Consider the following 22519-nt stretch of genomic DNA (forward strand, 5'->3'; position numbering starts at 1 on the left):
AAAATGTTTCTGGGCAAACTGAATCAGATATAAAATAATTTGTGAAAGTTGTGTATGAAATAAGAGGAGTATTAAAAGTGTCATGGATGTGAGTCAATAAAGCTGTTTATCATCAAATTAGTTCAAAACACATTTTAAAGAAGTAATAAACAACTGTATTCAGTATAAAGAATATGTAATAACAGCTTAAATAGAGGGCTGAAGTTCTAAAATTTTTCAATTATACGACGATATTGTATGGCTAAGTTTAACAGAGTAAACTCGAAGGTACGTGGTTTAGACCTTGTCAGCCTGGGATTTTTCATTGTAATTTTGTAATTTCTTCCACATCTGGCAATGCAATGATTTATTACTGTGAAAATTGTCAAGTTGTACCATGGTTAGGAGTCAATATTAAGCTGCAAGGAACCCCCCACCCTCCCTCCAAATACATGACTTAGTGAATCCTCATAATGGTTGGAAATGAAGTCCCATGGTACTTGACAGAGCGTAGGGGAACAATGCGGGAGGTGTGCACCACCGTACTAGGAAAGGTCCGAATGGAGGTGGTTTGCCGTTGCCTTCCTCTGACTGTAATGGGGATGAATGGTGGTGGTGGTGGTGGTGGTGGTGGTGATTACGAAGACAACAACACCCAGTCATCTCGAGGCAGGTGAAAATCCCTGATCCCATAAGGAATTGATCCCGGGACCCCAGGCTTAGGAAGTGAAAACACTACTGCGAGACCAGGAGCTGCGGACTCCTAATAGTTGGAGGGAGGTAATGTCATGCCAATTCCAACAGGATACCTAGCTGTATACTATGGTTTTAAAATCAACTTCCAGTTATGTTTTAATTAAGTATTATTATTATTATTATTATTATTATTATTATTATTATTATTATTATTATTATTATTTCTTTCTTATCTCAGATGCTATGTCTGGTCTAAAGTAGAAAGTGACGCGGACCTTGATCAAGCGTGACTTCCTTTTAACTGTACGGTATATGTTATATTGCATTTAGGAACTTTCGGGTAATTGAACATGTATCAATAATTATGGATTTCTGTAGTTGTATATATAAGTTTGGATGTAGCTGTATTGCATTGATGTACTGGTGGATATTGTGTGGTATGACTCCAGTAGTTGATAGTATAATTGGTATAATGTCAACTTTATCCTGATGCCACATATCCTTGACTTCCTCAGCCAGTTGGATGTATTTTTCAATTTTTTCTCCTGTTTTCTTTTGTATATTTGTTGTATTGGGCATGGATATTTCGATTAGTTGTGTAATTTTATTGGTGAGTATGATGTCAGGTTTGTTATGTGGTGTTGTTTTATCTGTTATAATGGTTCTGTTCCAGTATAATTTGTATTCATCATTCTCCAGTACATTTTGTGGTGCATACTTGTATGTGGGAACGTGTTGTTTTATAAGTTTATGTTGTAAGGCAAGCTGTTGATGTATTATTTTTGCTACAATGTCACGTCTTCTGGGGTATTCTGTATTTGCTAGTATTGTACATCCGCTTGTGATGTGATCTACTGTTTCTATTTGTTGTTTGCAAAGTCTCCATTTATCTGTTGTGATATTGGGATCTTTAATAATATGCTTGCTGTAATATCTGGTGTTTATTGTTTGATCCTGTATTGCAATCATGAATCCTTCCATCTCACTGTATATATTGCCTTTTCTTAGCCATGTGTTGGATGCGTCTTGATCGATGTGTGGCTGTGTTAGATGATACAGGTGCTTGCCATGTAGTGTTTTCTTTTTCCAATTTACTTTCTTCGTATCTGTTGATGTTATAAATACATCGGCTACACCACTGCAATTTCATAACCACTTCTACAACCCTTTAGATCACATATGAGTGATTGCTTTGTGTATTTTGCTAGTTTCTGCTCGTTCTAGAAAGAATTTTCTTAAATTGTCTACCTGTCCATAATGTAGGTTTTTTTATGTTGATAAATCCCCTTCCTCTTTCCTTTCTGCTTAATGTGAATCTTTCTGTTGCTGAATGTATGTGATGTATTCTATATTTGTGGTATTGTGATCATGTAAGTGTACTGAGTGCTTCTAGGTCTGTGATACTCCATTTCACTACTCAAAATGAGTAGGTCAATATTGGTATAGCGTAAGTATTTATAGCTTTTGTTTTGTTTCTTGCTATCAATTCTATTTTCAGTATTTTTGTTAGCCTTTGTCTATATTTATCTTTTAGTTCTTCTTTAATATTTGTATTATCTATCCCTATTTTTTGTCTATATGCTAGATATTTATAGGCATCTGTTTTTTCCATCGCTTCTATGCAGTTGCTGTGGTTATCCAATATGTAATTTTCTTGTTTACTGTGTTTTCCCTTGACTATGCTATTTTTCTTACATTTGTCCATTCCAAAAGCCATATTTATATCATTGCTGAATACTTCTGTTATCTTTAGTAATTGGTTGAGTTGTTGATTTGTTGCTGCCAGTAGTTTTAGATCATCCATGTATAGCAAATGTGTGATTTTGTGTGGGTATGTTCCAGTAATATTGTATCCATAATTTGTATTATTTAGCATGTTGGATAGTGGGTTCAGAGCAAGGCAGAACCAGAAAGGACTTAATGAGTCTCCTTGGTATATTCCATACTTAATCTGTATTGGCTGTGATGTGATATTATTTGAATTTGTTTGGATATTAAGTGTGGTTTTCCAATTTTTCATTACTATGTTTAGGAACTGTATCAATTTAGGATCTACTTTGTATATTTCCAATATCTGAAGTAACCATGAGTGGGGTACACTATCAAAAGCTTTTCGGTAATCAATGTATGCCTAGTGTAGTGACCTTTGTTTAGTTTTAGCTTGATATGTCACTTCTGCATCTATTATCAGTTGCTCTTTACATCCTCGTGCTCCTTTGCAACAGCCTTTTTTTCTTCATTTATAATTTTGTTCTGTGTTGTATGTGTCATTAATTTCTGTGTAATGACTGAAGCTAATATTTTGTATATTGTTGGTAGGCATATTATGGGGCGGTATTTAGCTGGGTTTGCTGTGTCTGCTTGATCTTTAGGTTTCATATAAGTTATTCCATGTGTAAGTGTATCAGGGAATGTGTATGGGTCTGCAATGTAACTGTTAAATAATTTAGTTAGATGTGAATGTGTTGAAGTGAACTTCTTTAACCAGAAATTTGCTATTTTATCTTTTCCAGGGACTTTTGAATTGTGAGTAGAATTAATTGCTTTGGTGACTTCATGTTGCAAAATTATCACTTCAGGCATTTGTGGTATCATCTTGTATGTGTCTATTTCTGCTTCTATCCACCGTGCATGCCTGTTATGTTGTACCGGGTTTGACCATATGTTGCTCCAGAAGTGTTCCATGTCTGTTATGTTTAGTGGATTGTCTATTTTAATGTGTGTGTTATCTATTGTCTGGCAGAATTTCTTTTGGTTTGTGTTGAATCTTTGGTTTTGTTTCCTTCTATTTTCACTTTTTTTGTAACTTCTAAGTCGTTTGGCCAATGCTTGTAATTTCTGCTTCTTTTCGTCTAATTGCTCTATCGCTTCTTGTTGTGAGATTTTACCTAACCTTTTTCATTTTTTTCTAACATTTGATGGCTTATAAATTGTGTTAGCTGTCCAATGTATTTTCTCAGTTTTTCTATTCTGATCTGTAGCCTGTGTTGCCATGCTGGTTTGTGGGTTTCTTCTGTGTGTTGGTTGGTTCTGATCTCTGCCTAGTGTGTATATTTAGAGTAGTGAGAGCTCCTATATAAACCAGTAGTTTTAACTCTTCCATAGTTGTGTTTTCATTTATTTTGTTGTGTATGATTGTGTTGATAGTTTTTATTGTTGTTTCGACTAGTGGGTTATTTGGCGGTCTATGCAAGAATGGTCTAATGTCTGTATTTGTGTCTTTGTATTCTATATATGTCAGCTGAAATTTTTCTTCTATATCTAACATGTGTGTCACTTCATGTTCTATTTGTACTTGTTCTGGTGGCAGTCTTAAGATTTCGTTTTCCTCTGATTGTTTAATTGATGTGTGTTGTTCTTTGTTTGTTTGCTCTGGGATGTTTGAGTCCATTACTGTATTTTCTTCTTCTTCTTCTTCTTCTGATTGCACATTATTTTGTTCCAGTATTTGTTGTACTTGTTGTTTGATGTTTTCTAATTCTGACTGGGGTATCCTGTTATTTTTTATTATTACACGGATCTGATCAGCTAGTCGTTGTTCTGTTAAAAATTTTAATTCTGGGTATCTGGTAATAAATGTTGTGTATACTTGTGATCTGTATCCAGTTGTGTTGGTTTCTAGGTTTGTTGCTTGGTAATAACAGAACATGAGGTGTTGATTAACTTCATCTGACCATCTCATCCTCTGTCTTTGTTTTCCTTCTAGGGTGGTTGCAGGAAGCATATCCTGCAAAACACATCTATTTGGATTTAAATTATTTTCCAGTTGGCTAGCAGTGTTGTTACCATTGTGGGCGGGCATAGGGTTTAAGCGTCGTCCCCGACCATGACGGCACTTGTCCGAGGCTTCTTTAGTTGTGTCCTGAACCAACTAATCACACTATAAGGGGGGTTAGCCCTATTAGTGGTTTGTTCTTTTCGTCGCCTTTTACGACTGGCAGAACATACCGGAGGCCTATTCTTTTCCCAGGCCTCCACAGGGAGTTGTTATTGTTATTATTATTATTATTATTGTGTATTTTGCCTATTAGGCATGTCCATCACAGTAAGTTCAGCATTCACAAGTCCACCCATTCTTCTACCATCCTTTTTGTAGCTGGTGTGATACATTTATCCTGATGCTGTCAGTTAACTGGTATGTTCCCAAAGAGCAATTCTTGGAAATTACTCTCCATCAATTCACCATCTGTGTAAAATTCTCACTCTTTTAGCAAAAAAATTTAACACTCATATGTTTACAGGTATTTGTGTGTGTGTGTGTGTGTGTGAGAGAGAGAGAGAGAGAGAGAGAGAGAGAGAGAGAGAGAGAGAGAGAGAGAGACTAAGTTTGTTTAAATTTCTTCAGCACAAAATTAGACAGCAATAGATATAAATTCTGGAGACTGTCATTATCGTACGTGTTTAGAACTGATTTCTGCAAGTCTCTCTGAGGGGGAGCAGACAGAGAATACATCTAACGACTTTCTTCTGCCACTGAAAAATGTAAGCTGACTATGGCGCATTTTCGCACAGCAGTACTTCATATTGTGGGTGTGAGTGGAAGAACACATAAGAGCAAATTAGCAGATTCTTAGTGACATTTTATCTTAATTTATGTAACAAACCAAAACTCTTGCTAGTTTGCTGCTAAAGTAATTTGTGTGTCCACACTCCGACAGTCTTTTGTCAATCACAAGTCCAAGTAATTTCACATTCTTACTGTCAGACTTCATTTCTAGTTGTTCTGTTTCTGTTAATTTACTGGACAGCTGGTTGGCCAGACACCAGTGATTTTGTCACCTCAATTATATCTATATTGTAATTCTGAATATTTCGAAACTTTTCACCTGTTGTTGTCAATATGATGTCAGCATACAGCACATTCTCACATGGTATGTGATTTGAGAAATTATTTATATACCAACCTCCCAACACAGATGATACAATTGTTGGAAGGTTCAAAGAAAATATGAGTCTAATTTCAAACACATACCCAACTCATACAACTATAGCTGGTGGTGATTTAAATTTACCCTCAATATGCTGGTAAAAATAAATGTTTGAATCCACAAGTGCACATGAAATATCCTCCGACACTGTGCTAAGTACATTCTCTGAAAAACATTTCAAACAATACTAACGCAAATTCTTTACAGACGAATGGAAAAACTGGTAGAAGCTGACCTCGGGGAAGATCAGTTTGGATTCCGTAGAAATATTGGAACACGTGAAACAATACTGACCTTACGGCTTATCCTAGAAGAAAGATTAAGGAAAGGCAAACCTATGTTTCTAGCATTTGTAGACTTAGACAAAGCTTTTGACAATGTTGACTGGAATTCTCTCATTCGAATAATACAGGGAGCAAAAGGCTATTTACAATTTGTACAGAAACCAGATGGCAGTTATAAGAGTCGAGGGACATGAAAGGGCAGCACTGGTTGGGAAGGGCGTGAGACAAGGTTGTAGCCTTTCCCCGATGTTATTCAATCTGTATATTGAGCAAGCAGTGAAGGAAACAAAAGAAAAATTCGGAGTAGGTATTAAAATCCATGGAGCAGAAATAAAAACTTTGAGGTTCGCCGATGACATTATAATTCTGTCAGAGACAGCAAAGGACTTTGAAGAGCAGTTGTACAAAATGGACAGTGTCTTGAAATGAGGATATAAGATGAACATCAACAAAAGCAAAACAAGGGTAATGGAATGTAGTCAAATTAAATCGGGTGATGCTGAGGGAATTAGACTAGGAAATGAGACACTTAAAGTAGTAAAGGAGTTTTGCTATTTGGGGAGCAAAATAACTGATGATGGTCGAAGTAGAGAGGATATAAAATGTAGACTGGCAATGGCAAGGAAAGCGTTTCTGAAGAAGAGAAATTTGTTAACATCGAGCATAGATTTAAGTGTCAGGAAGTCGTTTCTGAAAGTATTTGTATGGAGTGTAGCCATGTATCGAAGTGAAACATGGACGATAAATAGTTTGGACAAGAAGAGAATAGAAGCTTTGGAAATGTGGTGCTACAGAAGAATGCTGAAGATTAGATGGGTAGATCACATAACTAATGAGGAGGTATTGAATAGAATTGGTGAGAAGAAGAGTCTGTGGCACAACTTGACTAGAAGAAGGGATCGGTTGGTAGGACATGTTCTGAGGCATCAAGGGATCACCAATTTAGTGTTGGAGGGCAGTGTGGAGGGTAAAAATCGTAGAGGGAGACCAAGAGATGAATACACTAAGCAGATTCAGAAGGATGTGGATTGCAGTAGGTACTGGGTGATGATGAAGCTTGCACAGGATAGAGTAGCACGGAGAACTGCATCAAAACATTGTCAGGACTGAAGACCCCAACAACAACAACAGTTTATGAGCCCACTTTGTGGCGAAACAAGCCGAGATATTTTTACTTCCCCGCTTCTTTTGCCATCTGCCTATTTAAATGTGTTTCTTAACTTTTGAATTAAGTCCCATTAACAGTGAATATAATCTGCATTTTCATAAAAGAGAAAGGTTGGCCATCAGTTTTAAAGAATACAACACCAGATATTATTTTGAGCTTAGTTTTTTGCATGCAGTTGATTTTCTAATTTATTTGGTGTATTATAGAGTGAAATCAGAGATTGTTTCACAACTTGAATTTTATTATTGATATATAAATATAAATAAATTCTGTATTAATCATAAACATCTGGAAGACGATATGCTAGAAATCTTAAAGTATTTATTTGGCTCTGTTTGAAAACACGTTAGCAAAGCGAGACCTTAATTAATTCCAAAGTAATTAATAGTTTTGTCAAAAGTATTGTTTACGCACTATGTTTGTTAATTTCATGATTAAAGCAAATAATTCGGCTTAACCCTTGTACTAGAAGAAACTTAAAAAGAACCAATTTTTCAGTGTAGTCAGTTAATTTAATGAGTAACGTTTTAATTGTGATTTCTGTAAATTAAACTTCAAACAATATGTAGTTTCAGTGTCTATTATTGCGAGGATATGTAAGGGCCCTATTTTTGGTCACAAGACAGTCAGTCCATGGCCAAATTTCAGATAAGGAACCTGTGTAGGTTAGAACAATAATGCCTCAACTTAACAGTGAAATAAGTGTTACACCAATAGGCCGTGTGTTAAAGTCTGCAAGTTTAACACTGCTTTCTTAACGTCTCCTACTTTTATCTGTGGTTTTCATTTTTATTCAGAAGTGGTTAATGAGGAGATATTGAATGTTACATCTTTTTTGCAAGAGACTTTGGGAGTTTAATGCATAAGTATCTTTCCTTTGGGCAATGTCATCTTGGATGAGACTGCAGCCTTTGCTCTTTTACAATTGCCTTTCCATTTACAACTATTAGTATTGTGTCAGATGAAATAGTTTACATTGTGGATTCTACTTTGGAAATAGATCTTTTAGCAACAAATGCTAAGAGCACCGGGAAAAAAAAAAAAATGCAGTTTTACGGCCCTGCACACTTGTAAGCTTCAACATTTGGGAGTCTACACCACATATTGCTATTAACAGATCAGCTCATAAAAAATGGAGATGATGTGCATTGTGTTCCCTTTTAACGTGAATCTTTCTGGAATTATCACAGATAGTTTTTCCCTTACCAGCCAGTGCGGTATGTCCAGAATGTTAGCATTTATAGCAGATCAAGGAATTTAGATCAAATTTGCAACCCTGCTTTGATATGTTATGGCAGTAATGGTTAAGTGTTACTCGGAAATGTAACAGTTCTTTCTACCCCCGCATTCACACATTTGATATGTTTCTCACAGCCTTCAGTGTGCCAGGCACTATAACTATGGGTGAAAGGACTACATGCTTCGACGAAATACTTATGTTGAGTCTGATGTCTCACACAGTCTCCAGACTGTTGTTATCCAACACTGAACATATAAGCAAACGGCAGTAGGGTGTGGTGATGAACTGCTAACATTTTAAGCTTCTAATGTTTGAATACAGGCAAGGAAGAAAAAGACTACGGTCAGGGTCAGTTTTTCTTGTTACAAGTAGACTCGCATCTAATTGCGCTTGTTTCTGCCCCCTCTCCTTTTTGTAATTTTTATATCCCATAGGGCATTTCAGACTATGCGCTTGTCTAAAAGACAAAAGGGGAGGGAGGATGGGTATGTAAGCAAACGGAAAACTTCAAAATTTTAAAGAAAAATGGTTTTTATTAATCATAAATTCCCTTACACCTGTAAACAGTAACTATCTGAGGGTGCTTGATTATATTGATGATGCTGGAGCACTTTTCTTCCAAATCACCAATGTTCTACCTGGAACGTATGTGAACTATGTGACACTGCTGGCCACTGCCCATCTAATCAAGATGATGATATAGTATGTGAGGGAGAAAAGATCAACAGAGATCTTGTTGGTGATGGCTCAAATTATTCCATGGAAATGTATAACTTCATACTAGAAGAGCAGTTCAACAGATGTAGACACCTTACACACGCCAGGCTGCATACATCGAACTGTACCTAAATATGCTGAAAGGGTCAGTGTATTGTGCTAAACTAAATTTTGTTATTGTTATGTTTACATATGTATACAGGGTGTTACAAAAAGGTACGGACAAACTTTCAGGAAACATTCCTCACACACAAAGAAAGAAAATATGTTATGTGGACATGTGTCCGGAAACGCTTACTTTCCATGTTAGAGCTTGTTTTATTACTTCTCTTCAAATCACATTAATCATGGAATGGAAACACACAGCAACATTTGCACTGAAATGAGGATTGACACATTGTTGTATGAACCATTCGCAGAAGTGTACCCGTGGAGGCCAATCAGCTGCTGATAGCGCCTGCACACGCTGTACATGGTATGGAATCAACTGGTTCTCCCGTAGCACTCTCCATACAGTGACGTGGTCAACGTTACCTTGTACAGCAGCAACTTCTCTGACACTGACATTAGGGTTATCGTCAACTGCACAAAGAATTGCCTCGTCCATTGCAGGTGTCGTCGTCGTTCTAGGTCTTCCTCAGCCGCGAGTCATAGGCTGGAATGTTCTGTGCTCCCTAAGACGCCGATCAATTGCGTCAAACATCTTGCTATCGGGACACCTTCATTCTGGAAATCTGTCTCAATACAAACGTACCGAGCCACGGCTATTGCCCTGTTCTAATCCATACATCAAATGGGCATATGCCAACTCCGCATTTGTAAACATTGCACTGACTGCAAAACCACGTTCGAGATGAATGCTAACCCGTTGATGCTACGTACTGATGTGCTTGATCCTAGTGCTGTAGAGCAATGAGTCGCATGTCAACACAAGCACCGAAGTCAACATTACCTTCCTTCAATTGGGCCAACTGGCTCAATAACATTAAGTTCTAACAAAGAGATAGAGGGACTGGCCAGTACTTACCTCAGCTCAGTACAGCAAATAGATACATAAACAACATAACCGAAAATTTACGTTCCTAGCTTTCGGAATAAATGTTCCTTCATCAGGGGAAAGAAAGGGAAGAAGGGAAAGTGGATTCAGTTACTCACAACCCAGGTTATAAAGCAACAGAGAAAGGAAAACAGGGAGGGTAGCAAGGATGGAGGCATGGTTGTCAGAGGGAAGCCGAAGATATTCTACTGTAAGTACTGTGACAGCTTCAAACCAAAGAGGATGCATGCAGAAGTAAAGAGGTATATAGTATACAGATAAACACAACTATGTAGGATGAAAAGATGTGTGAATGGCTAAAGAGGAAAGGGAAAGATGCGCAGACTGAAGAGTAAATGGGAGTGAGGTGGTTTAAACGTAGGTTCAGTCCAGGGGGATAGAGGGATGAAAGGATGTGTTGGAGTGCAAGTTCCCATCTCCGCAGTTCAGAGGGACTGGTGTTGGGTGGGAGAAGCCAAATGGCACATACGGTGTAGCAGGTTCCTAGGTCCCTGGAATTATGCTGGAGGACATGCTCCGCTACTGGGTATTGGACATCTCCTAGGCGGACAGTTCGTCTGTGTCCGTTCATGCACTCAGCTAGTTTAGTTGTTGTCATAGCGATGTAAAAGGCTGTGGAGTGCAGGCATGTCAGCTGATAAATGACATGTGTAGTTTCACACGTGGCCCTGCCTTGAATTGTGTATGTTTTACCAGTAGCGGGGCTGGAGTAGATGGTTGTGGGGGGATGCATGGGTCAGGTTTTGAAGCGGGGTCGGTTACAGGGATAGAAACCACTGGGTAGAGAAGGTAGTCTGGGGTAAGTACGGGCCAGCCCCTCTATCTATTTGTTAGTATTTGTTTCACATCTCTATATGAGATTTTCCATTAATCATTAACATTAACAGAATGAAAGTATCAAGCAACTGAATTTCTGCTAAATTTGATCTTTAATAGACAGATCCTTGGCTTCTCAACATTGAATTAACCACAAACCACTTTTATCTCACCTAACTCCTAGTGGAAGATACTTTGGGACTAAGTTTTTTTCAAATCTCATTGTGACAACATTTCAATCAACACTGTAATTTTTCCACTTGAAAGTACATCCCACTACAAATAAATCTAAAGGTTATTATGGATACATTGTGCAGAGCATTCTACAGTTTGGTGTCACTTTTCACATTCAAAAAGATTAAGTAAACAGAAAATACTTTTTGTAATTTGGAGATGACTGTTTAAAATAAAAGATAGGGGCCCTATGTTATATGTATCTTATTCCTAGTTGTTTATTTCAATGCTAATTTCAATTCAGTATTTACAATATGGAACCTTGCATTTTGGAAGCAGCAGCAGCAGCAGCTGCTGCTGCTGCTGCTTTTGTCGCTATTCATACTTACAAACTTACCTTCAATCGCCAATATACTGCGAAGTTCTCTGTTTAACAGCTCTGATCTTCTTTCTAGATCATCCTCTTTCTCACTGAAAATAAAGCATATATTTCAAATAGTAACTGGAACAAAACTGCTGCTGTACATTGTGAAAACAGAAAATTTGTTACTGAAGCCAACATCTATTATCCATCACATCATTTAGTAGTTACAATTAATTTATGATTTCCAACAAACAATTCATTACGACATATTGTTCCAAATGTGTGCAAAGCATCTGCAACTGCCTGGTACCATTATTCAAAATACACTACCAACTGAAAATATTTTACTTATGTCAGAGTTGGAGTTTTCAGTACATTTAGGAACTATTTCACGAAAACTCAGTGTACATACACTAACATTATTGAGAACTTGCAACACCAAATTCTGTGATAATGTGAGCTACACCTTTCCACATGGCAACAACAGCAGTATTGAAAAGTAACAGGAATATGCTTGCACTTGAACAAAAGATAAACTGATTGCTACCACAGCAAATCATAATACAGACCTAACACAAATTTAAATCAAACACATCTACATAGTACAGAGCTACTAATAAATGTATCTGTTTTTGAATGGTGTACAATGACTGGTCAGTACTTACTTTAAGTACTAAAAGTGAAACCACTAATCCTAGATTTTTTTAACTATTTGAGCCTTCTTAAGGGAGGATAGAAGGAAAAACTGCAGAAGGTTAGAAAGAAGTGGCAATTTACTCAGACACCATCTGTTGGGAGGACAAGGAGGAAGAAGACTAAAGCTAGGATTAATATTTTTACTTTTAAACTTTTCTATAGGCAACAACACAATTTTTCCTTTTAAGTGTAAGTACATTCCAACCATTCAGTCTCTCTGCAATTTCTTAGTTTTCTTCACCAAATTTGCATTTTGAAATGGTTTCTTGTAAGTGACAATCTGATGTCACTTGACACACTCACTTTAATTTTTTTTATATTTAGTATGAGCATTATTTTTTACTATAATTCTTCTCAATGATTTGATACTTAAGGCATTCAGACTGTCACTGGCATTGTGCTCTATCTAAAGAAGAACTTGTCTTACATGAATATGGATATTTAGAATATTATCACTCCTCAAACATTTACACTTAAACTGTGTACTTACAGGATATTCAGCTGCATTTGTCTCCTTAGCAACGCATTTTTCTTGTTGACTAATGTGAACCATTTAGACATAAGTATTTCTTCTCTTTCCCTGTCATTACCTGCAATTTACATCACATACAGTAACAACTGTGGATAAAAAAGGGAATAACTATTAGTGCAGAGAGGGATGCTATAGAGATTTTAATTGCAAACATAAATACACAAAAATAAGTTATGAATAAAAGGGACCACTAAGTGAACAGCAGAAGTACCGAGTTATCGACAGGGACATATGCAGAAGAGAATGAAAACTCTTTAAGGATTTCTTCTGAAAGCTAGCAAAGTTTTCATTCTCTTTTGTGTGTGTGTGTGGCGCGCATGTGCGTGCACGCCTGTTGACGACTTAACACTTCTGCTATTCGGTGAGTGATCTCTTTTACTCCCAACTTCTTTTCACTTTTTCAGGTATTTCCTTACTACATTTATACCATCACTAAATGATACACATTGTATTTCAACATGTACGTATGAAACAAAAAGACTCCCTATGGACTCCAATCTTTGTAGTTTGTACACGGCAAATAAAGACTTTAGGATATTATCTCAAATGAAACATTTTGTCAACATATTGGCCTTATCACCAGTAATACAGAAGAAGAGAATCACCTATTTCATACAAATTTTGTCGCTCCCAAAACACACAATCATAAGGCAATGAGAGATGAGAAATTCAAGAATGAAAATGAGAGGAAAATTGATCCATGTGAAAGCAGTTGAACTTCACATAGCAGATTCAGAAGACAAAAGAAAAATCGACATCCTCCTTAACAATTACAAAGTTTCAACAGAAATCGAGTATAGAAAGGATACAGATGTTTCAGTTGAACAGAGGAAAATCATAATCATAATTTAAGGAAAGGTACTGGGTATATTGAATGAACCAAACAGCATTTCAAAGAAAAAGTTAGCAAGACCAGTAATGAAAATAGTAATTAATTAGTTTGAAACAGTTCATGGATGAGCTGCCAGATTCTAGTGTCCTACAGGCACAACATTTTGGCAAATGACCATGTTGCAATCATCAGGTGTGCTGATGAACTGACTGATAGGGGCTGGCACCGCACTTCAATCTCCTTCCCCTCTCCCTCTGATTGGCCACTTCACAGATGAAGTGGCCGATCAAAGGGAGAGGGGGAGAACGAGGGGGAGGGGAGAACGAGGGGGAGGGGGAGAACGAGGGGGAGGGGGAGAACGAGGGGGAGGGGGAGAACGAGGGGGAGGGGGAGAACGAGGGGGAGGGGGAGAACGAGGGGGAGGGGGAGAACGAGGGGGAGGGGGAGAACGAGGGGGAGGGGGAGAACGAGGGGGAGGGGGAGAACGAGGGGGAGGGGGAGAACGAGGGGGAGGGGGAGAACGAGGGGGAAAACGAGGGGGAGAACGAGGGGGAAAACGAGGGGGAGGGGAAGAGAGATAAGCCTGGTGCTGGTCACATAGTCATTTCGAGAAATATTGTGCCAGTTGCACACTGACACCTGTTAGTTCACAAGTTAACTATGTTGACATGAAGTGCGCACGGAGAAGCTGAAGAACTACAATTAGTTACATTCACACTGCAATTTTTTAAAAGGATATACACATGTGAGTTACTAATTTCTACCTATTACCTTTTACATGTCACAATAACAGAAATTCTTCTACAGAATAGAACGAATTGTGGTGAAACTTCCTCAGTTTGTTTTCAAATGTTGCTATTCTGTGTGTCAGACATTTTTTATCACTGTGTAACTGATCACAAATTTGTTGCAGCATTGTGTACACCTTTCTGTGTTCAGAACTACCTTAATGTGGAGTAATGGATATCAATTTTCTTTCTGGTATTGTAAATATATACATCATTGTTCCTTTTGAAATGTTGTGGACTACTTGCAACAAACTTCACAAGGGAATAAATATACTGTGAAGCTATAGTCAGAATGTCCAACTTCTTAAACAGATGTGTGCATGACGGTCATGAGTGAGCACCACCACAGCTCTTGCGGTATCCTACTGAACAATGAAGACTTTCTTTTTTAAAGATGAGTTACCCCCCAAAACATTATTCCATTTGGCATTATTAAATGAAAATTTGTGGAACATGTCGTCTCACTGGTTTGTCTCTCCCCAAGATTTGCAATGATCCTAGGTGCAAATGTGGCTGAACTGAGTTTTTTTTTTTAGGAATTCCAGAATGGGCTTTTCCCAGTTTAAATTCTCATCGATATGGACACTTAAGAATTTTGAAGTCTCCACTCCATCTAATTTTTCCTCACTTATCATTGGTGTAGTACCCCTGGAGGTGAAGAACTAAATACAATCTGTCTTTTTAAAACTGAGGGTGATACTATTCACAGAAAACCAGTCAATGATACTTTTCAGAACATTGTTTACCATTTTTTCTGTTTCAGTACATATGCTTTGACTGAACACAATACTAGTGTCATCTGGAAAATGAACTAATTCTGCTTGTTGTATGTTAGATGGAGAATCGTTTACATATATGAGAAGCAATAACGGACCTAAGATTGGGCCTTGGGGAACCCATTGATTTGATTTGATTTGATTTGATTTGATTGATCAATCAAGGGGTTCCCCAAGGCCCAATCTTAGGTCCATTATTGCTTCTCATATATGTAAACGATTCTCCATCTAACATACAACAAGCAGAATTAGTTCATTTTCCAGATGACACTAGTATTGTGTTCAGTCAAAGCATATGTACTGAAAGATCGATCGATCGATCGATCCCCAGTCAGAATTATGTCCTGGACTATATTGGTTGAATTACTAAGTAAAACTTTCTGCATTCTTTTGGTTAGATATGGCATTAACCATTACCAACAATCTTATAACACTCCAATTTATTTAGGAGAATACTGTGATTCGCACAGTCATATGCCTTAGACAAGTTGTGAAAAATACTGACTGTTTTATTATTTATTGGTTGAATGAAAAGACTGTGAGTGTGCTTCTCTTAGAACCTTCTGACAGCATTAAGTATTGCTGTCACAGTCTTTTTTTTTTTTAAGTGATAGATCGCTTCGAAGGTTCATTTTGTACTGTCCATTGTACATTAAATATCTGGATGTACTGACTGCTTTGTAATCAGATCCAAATACCAATGAGCAATTATATTTTTAAAATAAAGTATTTATAAAACTCAAGGAACTAGAAGTCGTGATGGAGTGGACTTTTCCCTCTCTTTTGTTTTAAGAAATTACGGAATATTATTCAAGAGGGGAAAAAAGAAGTGATAAGTGCAGCATCCAAAGTATTACAGTAGACTTTTTCTGAAATATCTATAGTTACTGAATGGTGTGAGAAGCAATGATTTACAAATGTTAGATACAGGGCCACATGGGCACAGCATCTGGGTGACCTGGTGATTCACATCTATGAGTGCCATACAAGACGAGACCAACAGTGTAGTCTGTGCATGACCTACTGAAATAACATGTGATGTCATTACAGGTGAACATAGGACCATCAACCTCATTTACTGTTGTAAAGTAGCAAATATTCAAAAAAGGTTAAGAAAAGAAACAGATTAGGACAGATACATCACTCCAGATGTGTATGTGCAGGTAACAGCAGGATATGATACAGCAATGTACACAGTTCCAGATAAAGCTGAATGTAAAACATATTTTATGTATGATGCAAGCACTGTTTCTGAAGTTAAATGGGGACCAATAGTCTTGTAGGCAAGCCCTGATCACTGCACAATTGTGAGACCCATTGCTCAGAGTAGCAGGTGGTTAATCAGTTTTAACAGAGAGAAAAGTACATAAGTTATGAGAGGCCTTGGTATCCTATTATCAAAAACATGTAATGATACTGCCTTGGATTTTTGAGGACTCCTGCATTGTCCTGAATGGAATAACCATATGTCTTTTCATTAGTTGTTAGTTTTCTGAACATAGGTTGTAATGTACTGTTCATATACTCATCAGAAATCATGGACTGATGGAAAAAATCAATCTCATAATTTGTGATGGACTAATTACATACAAATTCCTGTTTTCACAAGATGCAAGCACTCTATGTGTAATTGGCGAGGATTTTCAGCAGCCAATATCAACTGTTCTGTGACTTCATGTAACTGAGGCTATGCTTCATCGAAAAGAGATCAGTTCAAGATGAAACTTGACAAATTTACTCCTATACATAAGTACACACTTTGCAAGCCATGACATGGTATTTGGCTGAGAGTGCCTTGTACCGCTAATAGTCATTTCCTCCACTGTTCCACTGACAGAGTGAGGGAAAAATGACTGCACTGCCACCGTATGAGCCCTAATTTCTCTTACAATGTACGCCGGCAGCAGTACAATCTTTCTGTAGTCATCCCTAAAGTCACTTCTCTAAATTTTGTCAATTGCATACTGGATAATGTCTTCCTTACTGGGATTCCCATTTGAGCTCACAAAATGTTTTCGTAATACTTGCATGTTGATTGAACATAACAGTAAAAAATGTAGCAGCACACCTCTGAACTGCTTCAATGTCTTTCTTTAATCTGACCTAGTGAAGATTCCAAACACTAGAGTTGTACTCAAGAACATGTCGCACTAGTGTCCTATATGCAGTCTTTTTTACAGGTGAACCACTCTTTCCTAAAATTCTACCAATAAACCGAAGTCTTCTCCACTACTGACCTTACATGCTCATTCCAGTTCTTATCACTTTGCAATGTTACACCTAGATATTTAATTGGCATGACTATGTCAAGCAGCACACATACGATACCGTATTCAAACATTAGGGGATTATTTATTCTACTCATCCACATTAACTTACATTTTTCTATATTAAGAGCATGCTGCCATTCATTGTAACAAACAGAAATTTTGTACAGACCATCCTGAACCATGTACAGTCAGTTAATGAAGATACTTTTCCGTATACCACAGTGCCATCAGCGAACAGTTGCAGTTTCCTGCTCACCTTGTCCGTCAAATCACACTCACTGGGCACTCCTGATGATATCCTTGTCTTTGACCAATACTCACCATCCAGGACAATACACTGGGCTCTATTACTTAATAAGTCTTCACAGCATTCACATGCCTGGAAACCTATTTCATATACTCACACCTTTGTTGACAGGCTGCAGCGAAGTGACGTGTCAAAGGCTTCCCACAAATCTCAGAATATGGCATCCGCCTGTTGCACTTCATCCATGGTTCACAGGATATCATGTGAGAAAAGGGTAAGCTGAGATTCAAACGAGTGATGTTTTCTAAGCCCCTGCTGATTTGTCGACCAAAGCTTTTCCGTCTAAAGGAAATTTAATATATTCGAACTGAGAATATGTTCAAGAATTCTCCAGCAAACTAATTTTAAGGATGTTGGTATGTAGTCTCGTGGGTTTGTTCTTTTATGCTTCTTTTAAACAGGAGTCACCTGCTCTTTTTTCCATTAACTTCGGGCTTTGTGCTGGATGAGAGATTTGTAATGCAAACTAACCAATAGGCCAGTGATGAAGAGTATTTTTTAAACCTTAACTCTATTTCTATCTGGACCTGGTGATTTGTTTGTCTTTAACTCTTTCAAGTGTTTCCCTACACTGGGGATGCCTATTACTATGTCCTCCACACAGGAGTCTGTGCAACAGTCAAGCTCTTGCACAAATGATTTCTTATATGTGAAATTTAAAACTTTGGCTTTCCTTTTGATATATTCTATTGCCACAGCAGATTGCTTGATGAATAAATGGATAGATGCCTATGACCCACTTAGATTTTTTACATAGAACTAAAATTTTCTTGGGTTGTTCTCCAGATCTTTTGCTTTTCAAAAGTTCTCCTAATTTGTCTAGCTTAATCTGCTAAAACTGATAAAACACCTGCTAAACACTGAGTGACAGGCCAGAAGTGGCGATCAGAGCTTGCTTATGGTAAATTGGTTGCCCTCCAATGGTGGAGACAATGTTCGCATCATATGTTGAACACCCTTTACATCACAAGCTTTAATCATCTATCACTTCTTAGCATGCAATGACTACACAGAACTGCTATTTTATTAATTTTTGCTGCTTAAATTTACATTTATTAATGAATATGAAATTGGGCAGTTATGGGCTTGAATAAAACTCAAACTTAAATTTGTGTTATAACTGCTTACATAAAATTTTTAGTGATTCTAAGCTGTTTTTTTTTTTAAAAAAAGAAAGAAAAACCCATTGAACAAAATGAAATGAATAAGTAGGTTTAAAAAACAAATTCTAAAAATTTTCAAATTTTATTTCTACCACCTGTATAGGTTTTTCCTTCAGTTTTTTGAAACTATTTCTGTGTATAACTGCTGCAAAAGGTCTCAATAAATCTTACCTGCTTCCATTACCTTCCGCAGATCTTTTTCAAGCAATGCAGCCTGTTTATCTATTTGTTTCTGCTCCCGTTCTAATGCTTCCAGTTCATTCTGTATGTAGTTATTTACATCCTTTCCACACTAGAAACAAAAATCGTAAATTAGTATAGAACAGTATGAATGTGGAACAAAAACCATTTATCTCCACTTAATTTGGAAGTACAGACCCCTCTTTGATGAGCGTCTGGAGACTTTTCTGGTGAAATTCTATCCATAAGAGCAGAGAATGAATGAAGTGGTGATATCGCTTGTTTATTAGTGTTTGCTTCATCCATAATATTTTGTGCAACATGACTATTATCAGAGGTCTCCAAAACCTTTGTAGGACTAGTCGGACTTTTCGCTGGACTCCATGGCGTGATGTTACCATTCTGCTCATCCTTTAGACAAAATTAATTCATTTATGTGGTTGGTAAAAACTGTGTAATTCAAATGAATGTTTCTGAACTCAAGAAAATGTGTTAAAAAAATTGAAGTGGCACAATTGTAAAGGACAATAACTTTTACACTAAAGACACTGCTGGTTATAAATGGTGCTTCATAGTCCATTACAGTCAGAGAGAAAAGTTGTCAATACTATATCAATAGAAAACTGTAACTCTGGGAGAAAATTTTGTCCTTAAATTTCTACTAATACTTGTTAAAGCATAGGTGAACAATTTAGCAGGATGTGCAGCAAAATATAACCAAAAATGACAATAAGCAAAAATATATTCAGCAAAAAGTAACTAAGGAGAATGGTGTAAAGAATCTTGGGTATAAACTGAAATAGAAGCAAATCTTTAAAGCTAACAGTCATTTATGGATGCAGTGTTAAGGTATGTCAACCAGTATATTGAAAAAGGTAACATTCATACACTTAGAAAAAAGATGAAATTCTGTCACTGCTACAATAGAAGATGATCGTTATTTTTATATACATGTTTGCTATTCAGCATTTTTTATGGAGCTGCAACATGGCTTCTACACTATAGATGAATTTATGGGTTCCAGCTTAGGATAAAGGGTACATAATACTGTGCGTTACTTCTGGTGCTTGTGTAGGTTTGTGTGTAAAAAAGGTAATACTAATTGTTCTGTAATACGCTTAATGTATGCCAATTCTGTCTGTTGTTGCCAGTCCCATAACTTTGTGAAAGCACAGTCTAATAATTCTAGGCTGCTACTAATGAGATGGTGATGAGGAAAGAACATGGAAGTGACAATTTAACTGGCATCACTCAAGGTTTGGCTGATGAATTTATCTAGCATAACTGAAGAAGACAAGGAAAGCATCACAAGTTAAGGAAATTTTGGGCACAGCCTAAAAATGCAAGGAACTCTAAAATAAGCTAGAAGAAAAACAAAATCAGAAAAGAAGATATCTATTGCTACACAGCAGTCATGAGAAGCACGTAGGCCAGCACCCAAAGGAAAAAAATTCATTCAGAGGAACAGGTAACAAATTTTAAGAAACCAATTGCTAGTCTAAGTCATGTAGCTAAAGAGGTACGAGATTTAAATAAGCAAGGAACAGATCTATCAACAGAAAGAAGAAGATGGCAACCATCACACAAAGGTTAATTGATGTGACTGATGGGTTAGAAGTTCTAGTGTTGCATTCGAAATTCAAGCACACAATATTAAAAGAAATTAAACAAACATGTACCTCTAATTAATCACATAAGAATGGGGGTATGTGAAACCACAGTGACAGACAAAATTTTTGATGACAGTGTTGCTGTCTCCATACTTCCAGTTGAGATTCCTGGATTTCACTAAAGCTTGTATCAGTTCTTTTAATTAAATCTGACATGCACTACACTTCTTTGTACTCTTGTAGCACTCACTATCAAGTCTGGTGATAATGGCTACTGAGAGTTAAATGATAAGAAAAAGTATATTCCACTCCAAAGCACTGCTTACAGTAGTGCAATAAAGGTTGGTACTTACGTAAATCCAAAAACAACTGTTTTGAAAAATATGAAGCTTTTATAAAGTTTTGTTAACTAATTTGAAATCCTACAAGATATCACATACAGCTGGACACAAAATGTTAGGCGCAGGAATCACAGACTAACATCCAAAAATATAAATTCACTCTTCACGAAATATTACTCACATCTTTATAATGTTATGGCAGGAATCTAATGCAAGAATGCTCACTGCTGCAGGCAGCTGCTTGGGGCAATGCTCACACAATATTGCACCATGACACCCACATAGGCAACACCATCCACCTGCTGGTTCGTGTCAGTTCCCGAAACGAGGGGCATACTGACATGCAGTGTACACAACATTCGTGTCGGCCACATCACAACACACCCACTTTGGTACATTTGAATACTGGCTGCTAGGTCACACAGGTCATCCGGTCAAATTGGCAAGTCATCATGTCAACGTCCCGTATGGCCTCAGCTTCAACCACGAAGCCAATACTGCCCCCTCATTACCCTACAGGACCACTTACGTGAGCGTCCAGCTGCAGCACAGATGGCCTGCGTGTCAAATTGGGGGCCTCCTAGCCACCAGCCAGGAAATGGATGGGCAGAAAACCTGACAACCAGCCTACGCGTCAGAGCAGCTAAATAAGGCAGAACTACGAAGGAAGAGGTCCTCAAGGCGATTTATGGTATCACATATTTTTATTGCTATCTTTGAAGTCATAACAGATTATGTAGCATCAAATGGATGATAAGCCTTAAGGATCCAACTAGTCTAACACTTCTCAGATTGAGTTCAAGTCTCAAGGCATAATGTTTTAATGTATTATGTCTTTACTACTATTGGGTTGGTTCATAAGTTCATAGTATTTTCTGAAGCATGAACACAACAGATACACATAACATAGAATTTAGTCATCAATAATATATTCTCATATGCTATTTACAGTAGGCTGCCAATGCTGGAGTAACTTTCCGATTCTGCAATGATAGAAGTCACGTGGTTTTGAGGCAACTTGATGAGCCATTGTCGAAGCGCATTTTCATCTGGGAAGGAAGTTTCTAGGAGGCTGTTCAATACAGAATGGAAAAAGGTGAAAATCCAAGGGCACAAGATCAGATGACTTCCCAACCCAAATCCTGTAACTGTTTTTTGTCAGTCCAGCAGAATGTGGGTGGGCATTATTGTGGAGTAGTATCACTTCACACAGTCTTCCTGATGGTTGTTCTTAAGACTGCATCTGCAAGATTCCCAGTTGTTAAGAGTAAATGTCAGCAGTGATGTTTACACTTTGGAAAATCAATTCAACAGTACTCAACACTATCACTGTTCCACCAAATGCACAACATAACTGTTTTTAAATGTGCGCATGTCTTTGTAAGGAGAGTTGCTGTTTTATTTGAGCACAACCATTCCTTTCTTTTTCTTATGTTAGAATGAAGATGTCATTTCTCATAACAAGGAATGATACAGGATAAGAATGATTGATGTTCATGAGCCAACTGAAGACCAGCAAGCAGAGCTGCTGTTTTTTTTTTTTTTTTTTTTTTCTGTCAGTGGTAGAATGATCACAGTTCAACACATCTGCCAGTTATTGA

The 22519-nt window shown here is 37.4% G+C and overlaps 1 protein-coding gene across 3 annotated transcripts in view; it reads right to left on the bottom strand.

Moving 5' to 3' along the window:
- The window catches only part of LOC126272059 (EH domain-binding protein 1), a 197302-nt gene that overhangs the window by 24247 nt on the left and 150536 nt on the right, over window positions 1-22519 (bottom strand). For all 3 annotated transcript variants that reach the window (XM_049974582.1, XM_049974581.1, XM_049974583.1), the window contains 4 exons: window positions 19166-19378; window positions 18959-19079; window positions 12610-12709; window positions 11457-11530 (listed from right to left, as the gene is read on the bottom strand). In XM_049974582.1, the coding sequence (XP_049830539.1) occupies window positions 11457-11530; window positions 12610-12709; window positions 18959-19079; window positions 19166-19378 (508 nt within the window). The remainder of the gene's footprint in view (window positions 1-11456; window positions 11531-12609; window positions 12710-18958; window positions 19080-19165; window positions 19379-22519) is intronic.

This window comes from Schistocerca gregaria, chromosome 5 (genome assembly GCF_023897955.1).
Source record: "Schistocerca gregaria isolate iqSchGreg1 chromosome 5, iqSchGreg1.2, whole genome shotgun sequence".
Lineage (NCBI taxonomy): Eukaryota > Metazoa > Arthropoda > Insecta > Orthoptera > Acrididae > Schistocerca > Schistocerca gregaria.